Genomic DNA, 11,593 nt, shown 5'->3' with positions numbered 1-11,593 from the left:
GCAAAGCTGAATTTGGTACTACCACTATTCTTTTGTGAATTACATAATATAATCTATCATATTGCAAATTCTTTTTAGATCTTCCTAGTCATTTTCCAATTTTCTTTCTGTGCCCAATTTTGTTCAGCACATCAGATACTTTTGTAACTCTTAGGATAATATCGAAATGTAAAATTATCAGAGACCAAATTTACTGTGGAGCTCACGGTGGATTTCTGAGTAAGGAAAGAAAAGTTGGTGGTTGTGTTGACGTCAAAGTGGAAAAAGGGTAAGGAAGTTAAGCAATGAGATGAGGATGTAATTGGGTATCAGTTCCAGTTGATTCTTTCCTTTGAAGGGTCACTTTATCAACCTTTAGTTCTTTTGTTATTTAGCCAAAGCAAAGGCTGGCTCCAGATTCACTCTTGATAGTTCATTACCAAGGACAACTGCAGTTGGAAAAGCTGGGCCCGAGCACAGAGGCATTGTGATTACTCTAAGAAAGCTAACCCTTTACTTTGAACTATGACCTTTACCTATGACCAAGTTGCATTCAGGGAAAAACACATTAACTTAAAACACTAAAGGTGTTTGTGTTCAGTTTGAACCTCACCCTGAATAATGGGAATTCAGTAACTGTGAGAGACACCCGGAGGAATCCAACTATTGGAGTACAAAATTGACACAGCAAGTGAAAGGCAGTCTAGGAATCAGGAACAATTCACTATTCTCACATTACCACTGGTATTAGATAGTCTTTTAACATCAATCTGACTTCTAATTTTTTAATTCATAACAAATTGAAAAGAAATTTCATCTAAAATATAAAACTGCATAGTCTTCAAAGTACTATTCCTTGAAGATTGGTAAAGTTCATAGAGTTTTTTAAGTAGTTTTGGGGAGCTCTTATGTGCCCCACTACTAGAAGGTCCTGAACACACATAATGACCAGGGAGCTTCATAGTGATTCACTTAGAAATCATACTGGAAGCAGAGATTACCATTGAGTGGCTGAAGCTTCTCAAAAGTATTGAGAATTATCTTCTTTGGCCAGGTTTTATCTATCTATCTATCTATCTATCTATCTATCTATCTATCTATCTCTATCTATCTATCTATCTATCTATCTATCTATCTATTTTTGGCTAGATTTATTGTATCTGGGACAGCATCCCAGGTATGTGACTGTTACCCCAAGTGGAAGCAACTGCTAAAGTTCTTCCTGCAGGTATTCCTGACTCCTCCCTTCATGGTGTCCCTGGGCAGGGAACTGTCTGTCAACTCTAGTATTTCCAAAAATGTGGGACATAAAATTCAGATTTCCTGACAATAAACTGAAGTCATCTCAGTGATCCCTGGTTCTGGTGTCCTGGCAACATAGGGAATGACAGTAATTTTAAATTCATGGCCTAAACATTATTTTCAGGACCACATCCTTGTCTAAGGCTTTGATACTTCTCCACCAAGAAGCAAATCTTACATCACTTTCCCTTGGGCCTGGTGATACCTTGATACAAAGTATGGCAGAAGGGGAGTTGTGTTAGTTTGGAATCTAGGTTAGAAAAATAATGTTGTTCCTGCCTCCTTTTTTTTAGGATTCTTACTCTTAGAATCAGTCTCTGTGCTGGAGAAGTCCTGGCCACATGGAGAAGCCACAGGAAGAGGGATTCCCACTGGCAGCAAGCATTCACGCCAGACCTGCGAGAAGCCTTTAGGTAATGACAGCATAGCCTTGGTTTTCTCTATCTGTCCTGCTGCAAGGACATACCTGCTGTGACTGTCCAAATTCCTGAGCTACAGAAGCCATGGAGATAATAAATGGTCCTTTTATGGCACTAAGTTTTCTGGTAATTTACAACACAGGAACTGATAAGCAGAAGAAGCAGCAGGGGATACATGGTATGTGTAAGTGGGTGTGGTTATGTGGTCACATCCTCTGAACTGAAGAATGTTTTAAGATTTTTAAAAGCTTATCCAATCACTTAAAATACCTATTACTTAAATATATATGAAGCTGAACACACACTGTTCAGCCATCTTAGTAAACATTAAGCTATCTTAGTAAACCACTTAAATTTATTAAGTGACCACCATGATATTTATCCTGACAATTTTTGCCATATTTTCACACCAGTTTCACTTTTATTCATATTATACATTTTCATTTAAATTAACTTTCAGGTTTTTTTCTTTTTAACCAATTCACTTTTGTGTGTGTGTGTGTGTGTGTGTGTGTGTGTGTCTTCATACATGTACTTAGGGTAATGATGTCTAACTCATTCCACCATCATTCTTACCCCCTGACCCCCTCCTTTCCCCTCTCTTCCCTTTGCCCTATCTAAAGTTCCTCCATTCCTCCCATGCTCCCCTGGCCCACATCACCATTATGCGTCAGCATCCTCATATCAAAGAAAACATTCGGCCTTTGGTTTTTGGGGATTGGCTTGCTTCACTTAGCATTATATTCTCCAACTTCATCCATTTACCTGCAAATGCCATGATTTTATTCTCTTTTAATGCTGAGTAATGTTCCATTGTATATTTATACCAAAGTTTCCTTATCCATTCATGCACTATAGGGCTTCTAGGTTGGTTCCATAATTTAGCTATTGTGAATTGTGCAGCTATAAACATTTTTAATCAAAAAATTTTGATTAAGCATTATTCTATATAAAGATATCTATGAAATTATGGCTTGGATAGCTTGGCCTTCTTTCTTAGTACATGCAGAAATAAATACATGACTATTGAAACTAAAATGGGTTCATCCATCTACTACCTAAAAAGTTTTCCCATTCCACAGTTGGTGCACATTTCATTTTGAAAAATAGCATCCTTTAATTTTGGAAAGAAATACTTGTGATAGCAAATCAACAACATTAAGTTCTTTTAATCCTTTAGTGCTTGGGATGTTAATACTCACCTTTCTTAAGGAAAAAATAGTGTGATTCTCATTGCTTGGAAGAATTTCACAATTCCACCTACAATATGTTTAAAGACTTTCATGCTTTTTTCTTTGGTCATTTTGGAAATGCCTCTGAGAGTCCAAACATCACTTGTTTGACGCTCAGATTGAGCACAGGCTATTTGCATGAACTTCTTGGACAGAGACGTGTATGTACCTTTAGGAACTCTGAGTTGGGAATTTGAAAGCCCCTTATTTTTCAAATTAGAAAGTGTTGGAACAGGGCATCTCCATCTAGGTTCCCCTAATAGCAGAGTTGAGAGTTTTTTTGGGGGAAATTTCATTGCAGGAAATTCAGCAAAGGGGTGTGAAACAGAGTAAGGGAAACTTCCACAAGGAAGTGTCATCAAGTTGGCCACCATTGCAAGTATGGGTCCCTTGGGACTTTCTGAAATGAGCCTCAGAACTGTCCACCTGGAGGATGAAAGTCTGATTTGATTCCCTTTGTCCAAGCATGGCCCCACTTCTGGGTGATACATACATGAATTCAGAGCAAGGTAGCACCCGTGAATCACGTGCTGGCATCACAGAAGACCTGCGGGAAGCAAGAAGTATATAGTGGTTCCAAAGGGAGAAAAGCACTGCTTGTACTTCAGGAAGCCACCACTCTGTACCACCAGGAAGCTGGTTTAACCTTGCACAGAGAGTCTACAGTGGGACCCCCGGGACAGTTTGGAAGTGGTGCACAAAATTGTGTGATACCCTGCAAAACCTTCTTTGGGATTTAACTTCTTATTTAGGAATTAATTAAGTCCTCTTTGGGATTTAATTTCTTAATTAATTCCTTAATGAGATGAGAGAATTGCACTAGACAAATTTAAACTCCCAGCTCTGGTAGTCTGAACAGCAGCTTGAGATAGAGCTGAGCTAATGCTGAGCTCCTCATCCGCTGACAGGCAGGTGAGCCCCAGGAGGGCTGTGTTCAAAGGAAACAGCACAGGTCAGCGAGGTGAGAGCAAGAGACCCCACTGTTTTTCCTGTTTCCACAGAGCTTCTAAGAGCCTTGCCGAGGAGGCCCTGAATAATTCTGAATCAGGGATGGATGATACCCAGCGAATGACTTGGTGCTTCCTCCTTAGGTCCTATACTTTTCTGGTGTCTGGGCCCAAGTGGGTTTACCTCTGTTTACTTGGAAGACCAGAGCCGGGGCACTAGCCAGTCAGTCACAAGTGGGATTTCCCTCATGAAAGTATCATGACGAAATATCTTGAGGTTCTTACTTCCCTTTTTTGGCACCTCCCTGATTTTGATCCCAACTAAAGGCATATATGAAAAATGAATTTGAAAACAGGTATCAGGAGAGAGAGCATGGGTCCATTTAGGATTTGTCAGCCTTGACCCTCCCCTCTGAGGGTTGATGTTTATACGGGTCATGTCACTGGGGACTGTTGTTTTCAAGCTACAGAGGCAGCAGTTTCTCTGGTTTGCTTGTTTGTTCCCCTTTCTGCTTTCTGCCCTGCAGGTCCCACCAACCCAAGTGATCCAGCTTTTCTTATGATTGATGCTTTTTCATAAAATTTGGAAAATAAATTTTCAGTTGAGTTTTGCGGTGCAAATCACTCAGATTTCAGGTGTTTATCGTATCTCAGTAAGGGTTCTGAATCAACCTAGAGTCTACGTAAAGTTGAATAAAAGAAAAACCAAAACAGGACAACTCAGTCAACATGTACTTAATTTTTGATTAATTAATTAATTAATAATTAATTTATTGTCACTGGGAATTGAACCCAGGGGTGTTTATTCTTTTGGAACACATTTCCAGCACTTTTTATTTTTTACTCTGAGACAGGATCTTGCTAATTTGCTTAGGGTCTTGCTAAGTTGCTGAGGCTGGTCTTGAACTTTCAGTCTACTGCCTTGGCCTCCTGACTCACTGGGATTACAGGTGGGCACCACCGTGCCCAGTGATATATTTAATTTTTTAAACAACCATAATACTATACTGTGCTTGAATGTTTGAATTTTCATTTGATATTTCTTAAGATACAATGAATACCTTCAATTTGTGAGGGTGATCAGCCCCCAAAAGTATAGAATGAGCAAAGTTCACTTTGCATTTATTAGTTTGTCCCCCAACTTCACTGTTGCTGCTAAGTGCTAAGGTCAACCTTCTTGCCATCTTTGTGATGAAAAATATCCTCTCTGCATATCCAACCTTCAGCCTCCCACACCTGCTGAACTCATTTTAATTTTGAATGCATGGCCTTGCAAGTGATTGCTCTGATTCAGTTTTGAATGAAAGAATTGCTCATTTCCAGACTGTGATAATTATTGTATAAGAGTTAGATTGTTCTATACAAATGAGAGCAAATTACCCATCAGTGATGAAGATAATGGGTAGTGGTTCTCTGATCTCTTCTCATCTGCTCCCATCACATTCTCTCCTCACTTTATGCTCTGCAGATGAAAGAATAATCTTCACAAGCCTTTTTGCTGAGCTGGAATTTTTGTACTGCATGTAGTGATAGTGGCTGGCTAACTGTATAATTTTTTTCTTACAATTTCGAATGAAAGGGTGATTTATTAATTTCATTTAACCACATTGTCAAATTAGAATTTTGTAGAGTTTCTTTGAGTTTCACATAAAATTCAATAAGTGTTTCTTTACTTTTGCAACTTACAATGAACCCAAATAGAGTTGAAAATGCTTGCATCTGAAAATAGAATTCATGAGAGTATTAGCTAGCTCCCCAAACTCTGTACTGGAGAGTGTGTTTCAGAGAATAGAGATATGAACGATCTTTTTTGGGTCTCAGTAAGCCAAACCAATGATTTATTTTGGTAATTAAAATCTAAGGGATCTGCTCAACAGATTGCCTTCTTTAGCACCTGCAAAATGCAGGTTCTCTGGAAAATGGATAGGAGTGAAAAAAATTAGCTCACCACCCAGCTATTCTCTGAAAATTAGTGGTTTACATAGCCATTATAAATAACTGCAAATTCAAATTGTAGCTTCAAGCTATTGATGGCTCTCTGTTCTTGCTTTGTTTATAGTGACATTGCATCTTACTCTAATGGAGTAAAAATTGTTAAATTGTATACGGAATGGAAACACACACACACACACACGCACACACACACACAAGAAGTGTAAGGACAGCAGTACTTGTAACTTAGTATTCTTTTTATTTTCATTGCTAATCAATTGATGAACCTGGAAAAGAGATGAAAGCTATTTCCCTCATCATATCATCAATGAAGCATTGATTGAGTTTTTAAGAAACAAATTCTTGTTCACACTCCAATGAAGGCATCCCAGCATGTGTAAATAGTTCCATTGTGTGTTGGTGGCTCATAGGCTTTGTTTCATAAACAGCATAACTTTAGTGGGCACTCAATGTCCCTGAACTTCATCTCTTTAATGAGGCAGGACACCTATTCCACAGAGTTGTGGGTAGGACTCAATGAAAGGGGGTATGCAGAGCCTCAGACTTAGCACCTGGAAGAGAGCCATGTGCTTCCTTTCCTCCTGAAGCGGAGGGAAGATATTTTCTAGAATCCTTTGTGTGTAATTTCCAAATTTCAATGGAAGACTTGAATCAAGACAGAGTAATGGCTTATAAAATCTCTACCGTTCTAAGAATGTGACTGTAGATACCAAAGATTCTCCTGTGTAACACCATGGCGGACTTCACTATTTTGGTATTTGCATAGTTGGGTACACTTCCATCATAACCTCCACATCCTTGGCTGGTAGAAGCTTGTAAACTACTCATCCATTTTAAAGCAAGTAAAGCCAGGTCCTGTGACCAGGGACTCGACCTTCAAACACCAACTGGGACATTGTTAATGGTGGGAAGAGCATAGTCACGACATTGTGGAAAGTAGTCATCTCATTAATTTCACCATCTTCCTGAGAATGCTCTTCAAGTCACTGAGGGCTTGTCCCTGGGAATGACAGTGTAGCCCACAGCACGGCATCCTCTTGTTTAAGGGCATCATTAGCCTCCAATTAGAGGAATGAAGCTTTTGCCAGGGGACTTCTGATGGGTTCTGACATACAGCTGTTTGCTTTGTGGATATTTAAATCATAGCCTACCCGCAGCCCTCAAATATACGTGAATCCATTATTGCACCCCACGTAAGCCAGTTTGCGAAATGAGTCAGATCTTACTTCTGTTTTGAGGTAGAAATATCACTGATCCCTTGAGTGATGTTAAAGAGATTTATTTTGCCAGAGTCAAAGCGGTTGATTCACCTGGGTACAGGGGAACCAAAGGAAGCAATCATTTTTGGGTTCAGAGCTGACTATGTCGTAGTGAGATGAGATAAAGATGAAAAATACCCTTGCAGTTTCCCCAGGCATAAAGGGGTAATTAACCATTATAGAAAACTCTTTGCATATCCATTCTTTACAAGCATTGATTAAGTGCCTGTGTCCTCCCACCCTTACCTACCCTTACCCTCCATAGTGATGGCGACCTTGCAGTGTCTTCAGTTTGTCCATGATTAAAATGCATTCTATCTGTAAGTACTCATGTGAAAATAAATATGTTTTGAATATGTTGAGCAAATTGGGAGAAAGACACTATACCCCTTCAAATTAACATTACAATAATTTAAAAATCAACTAAGCCTATTCCACTGGCATATCAATGAGGTCCACGAGTCACTATTATCCACTGTTATTAGATTAAAAATCTCAGGAATAAAGCTCATCCAATTTATTTAGAAAGGGTCGAAACTACAAATGCAGTTAATTAGCATCTGATTTTCTTGATTGCGTGAACATAAAGGGTGGGTCCTCCTGGTCTCTAGCCTTAACACAAAGGATGGATCCCTCTGCCTTCTAACCTTCCTGTGGACATCTAGTTTTGGTCAGCTTATTAATTTTTTTTTCCTTTTTTTAAGATATTTTTAAAATTTGTTTTAATTAATTACACATGACAGTACAATGATCTTGACATATCATACATTTGAATCAGATGGGATCATTTTAAAAGCCAGTTTCTGCTTTGGATACAAGTCTTTGTGTCCTGTCCTTTTTCCTGACAGTTCTCGTCATTGTCATCTTGAAATATATTCAAGGAGGCACCTCTCCAATGAGAAGCCCCGTTAGCTATGGAAGAGTGACTGATTAAGTTATGTTTAAAACATATTAAGTGCCAATGACAAACCAAACATAGTGTGGGCTTGTAATTAGCTCTGGTCAGAAGGGAGAGAGTGTGTGATGGTAGCACAGTGGCATGTTTGGTGTCGCAGTCAGATTCACACTCATCATATGCAAGCAAGATGAATGAGACACAAAATGTGGGCAGGGAATGACCAACAGCTTTGAAGCTGTCAACCAACCTTCTTCATCTGGAGTAAGTACAGTGCAGGAGACTTATGATTTAGTTACCAAACTACTAAACTTTCTTTATGAGGGGGAAGGCTTCTCAAGAGACAATTAACTTGTAGATTCACGAGATGTTCTAAAGCAAGTGGGTATGAGCCAAAGAAGGTGGGAGAACAGAGACGGAGCCCCACCCACTAGCAAGGATATATAAAAGCTCAGGAGTCTCAAGGGACATTCACAATTCAGAAGCTAACTTTGGTGAGATACCTGCAGCCATCAAGCATCATGTCCTTCAACTGCTCTACAAGAAATTGCTCTTCCAGGCCAATCGGAGGACTCTGTGCTAACCCGGTGGCCCCAGTCGCCGCTGCTTCAGCCCGTGATGTTGACTGCCTGAGTGGCATCTATTTGCCCAGTTCTTTCCAAACTGGCTCTTGGCTCCTGGACCACTGTCAGGAGTCCAACTGTGAGCCCACAGTTTGCCAGCCGACGTGTTACCAGAGAACTTCTTGCATCTCCAGTCCTGTCCAGGTAACTTGCTCTAGACAAACGACCTGTGTCTCCAATTCCTGCTCAACTCCCTGCAGCCGGCCACTCACCTTTGTGTCCAGTGGCTGTCAGCCTCTGGGAGGCATTTCCAGCGTCTGCCAACCAGTGGGTGGCATCTCTTCTTCCTGCCAACCAGTGGGAGGAGTCTCCACTATCTGCCAACCATCCTGTGGGGTCTCTAGGACGTACCAGCAGTCCTGTGTGTCCAGCTGCCGAAGAACTTGCTGAGTGTGTTCGAGCCAGTGAGTGAATCAAGACTCCACGCCCTGCCAGCTGTGTTTCCAGGATCTCCCAGCATGCTGCCCGACCAACTCCATTGCTGACCCCCATGGACTGCTCTTTGCTGGCTGCTCATTTCGGCCCTGTAAAATTTTTCTGGCCAGCACTAAGATTATTTTAAGGGTTGATGCCTGGTGCTGTGGATGCCTCTCCATGTTTCCGGAGGCTTTACTACCCACAGCCCAGTCCTGATGCTTTTGACATGTTTTGACCTTGCTGCTGTATCTCCTGGCTTCTGCTTTTGCATCTTTGAAGAAGGGAGCTTGTCTCACTATATATTTCTCAATAAACTTGCATTAGTTGGCATTGCAAACATTATGTCTCAGCAGAGTTCTTTATTTTAAAGGGTTTTAGTTGACTGTGAATCATCCATTGCTGAATTGGGGCCTGTTTTTTTTTTTTTTTTTCCCCTGAAGCTAGAGTATGGGTTTAGTCATTGTGTTCCACAAACAAGCAAGGGATTACTTTACGTTTTTATTTATTCAGAGAGTCTCTGACTGCAGGGTGAAGTGAGGTTTGTGAAATTTGATGGGGTAAATTTTCCTCTACATTTTCCGCCAATTTTAGGGGCATAATTGCTTCCATAGAGGAAAAAGAAAAGTTGCCCAAGAAACAAGGTACTTCAGAGAGTTGTAAAGAGAAGGGACAAATGGATTAGAGGTTCAGAGTCAATCAAAGGTTCAGAGTCTTGCTTAATCAGAAGATGACAGTGGAAACCTTTGAAAAGATTCCTCCATGATCAGCTGGGACTGAGGGAGCAGGAGGAAGGAAGAGAAGTCGATTCTCAGGTCCTGAGATTCATTGCATCCAAAGGGCAGTTCCATCTTTATCCTCTTCTCCCTTAGAAATCGGAAGACCCCCCCCCCCCCGCCAAGCATGCTCTCAGTCAATACCAGTTCCATGTATGTGGGGGTCAGAGAGACTGAAAGAGAATCTCAGGAACATTTGGACCTATTTTAATACTCAGAATCTTATTTCTTGCTTTCACTGATCAAACAAAGCACCTGATGGGTGGGGAGTCCATGAGATAACCCCTTTTGCCTTTATTAGAAAGGGAAAGCTGGCTACTGGTTGGTTTGCTTCTGTCCTTCTCCTCTGTTATGTCCAGAAATACACTTCTATATTTTCTTTTCAGAATCACTCAAGGAAAAATAGAAGCAGGTGGTTTTTACAGAAAACAGAAATGTGTGAGGTACACATACCAGGATCAATGGATGCCTCTTCTCATAGCTGCAGGGGCAGTGCCTCCTAGGGAATCTGACCAGGGGTCTGGTTGCCGGTGCAAAATGTTTTTATTTTATTTTATTTTTTATTTCACTGATGGTTTTTCAGAGGCAAAATGTTTAGATGATTTCTGTACAGATGTAATATGTTCAACTTTTCCCTTTGGCTGTAGGGGTCTCTATCATCAGAGAAAGGCTTTATGAGATTCACCTTAATTTCTCACAAAAGAAAGATGTGGTTTCTAGTCACATTGTGTCCATGTTCCCTCTTTTTAATAGAAATACTCTGGCTTTCAGAAGTATCTGGTTTATTCTAAATACAAATCATGGGGGACTCTAAGTGGCCCTCTCTGAGCTGCGTGATTTTTATCTATTTATTTCAGTTTATTTCACAAATGATTTGGAAAATTCCATGTTCTTCAGAGACTTGGAGACTATTTTTTAAAAATGTATTTCTCTTTTGGTTTTACGGCTTTCTAGATTTCAATAAAAACATAAGGACAAAGATGCTTTCTCTTTCTGTTTTTATTTAAATGGCAAATCCCCTCTAACAGACTAATATATTAATAGTAAATAATGACTCAGGTTTTACCGTCTGATGTGAACAAACTCTCGCTCAGGCTGTTTACAGTGGGAGTGTGAACATTCAAAGGCATTGCAGGGGCCTTGCCAAGCTATTTCTTGCTTTCATTTCTGTTTGGGGAATCTTTTTTGTTTTGTCATTAGAGCTATTCTATTTGTACTTGAACTTGGAAAGTTCTCTGTGTTCTTTGCCTTATTAAATAATAAATTGACAAGTTTCAAAGTTTGTTTTGGAGAACAGTCTTTTAAAAGATTGGGTCATGATGATTTCTTTCTCTTCTTAGCCTAGGGCCTAGAAATGTAATTTGTATCCAATATCCTATCGCCCTGGGGAAGAAGCACAACTTCTGTGGGTTCCGTCATTTGGTTGCGCCTTAGTTAAAGCTCATCTGTGCACCAGGGATACTGATAGCACCTTCTGCCTCTGTTTTCAGGAATACACTAGAATAATATATGTGGAACCCTGGTATCAACTGAGGGCTCCTGTCTCCTGATACTGAAATTCAATTAGCTTTATCTTCCTCCTCTGCTTGCTGGCAGTCCTGGCTGCTTCCAGCATCTCTGGGGACTGTGCTAATGGAGAGGCTGGGGACAGTGTCTTACTTTTGTCTTATCTTTGGCTCTAAGCATCCACTTCAGAAGAATTAGATCATTTTGTGGCTCTTCATCCTATTTTATAGTCTGTTTTTCTTCAGACTCCTCCAATTTAGGCATTTAACATCACTTTCTTTTCTTGAT

At 40.2% G+C, this 11,593-nt stretch overlaps 1 protein-coding gene across 1 annotated transcript; it reads left to right on the top strand.

Moving 5' to 3' along the window:
- Positions 1-8,443: 8,443 nt before the first annotated feature.
- Positions 8,444-9,358, top strand: LOC124088986 (keratin-associated protein 11-1). The gene has a single exon (XM_046438830.2). The coding sequence runs from the start codon at positions 8,508-8,510 to the stop codon at positions 8,997-8,999; it is 492 nt and encodes a 163-aa protein (XP_046294786.1). The 5' UTR covers positions 8,444-8,507; the 3' UTR covers positions 9,000-9,358.
- Positions 9,359-11,593: the final 2,235 nt, after the last annotated feature.

Source organism: Marmota monax, unplaced genomic scaffold (assembly GCF_021218885.2).
Source record: "Marmota monax isolate L192 unplaced genomic scaffold, Marmota_monax_Labrador192_F-V1.1 WCK01_AAM20220418_F8-fsc00125, whole genome shotgun sequence".
NCBI lineage: Eukaryota > Metazoa > Chordata > Mammalia > Rodentia > Sciuridae > Marmota > Marmota monax.
Note: the sequence above shows the minus strand (reverse complement) of the source record. Positions and strands in the feature narration are given on the sequence as shown.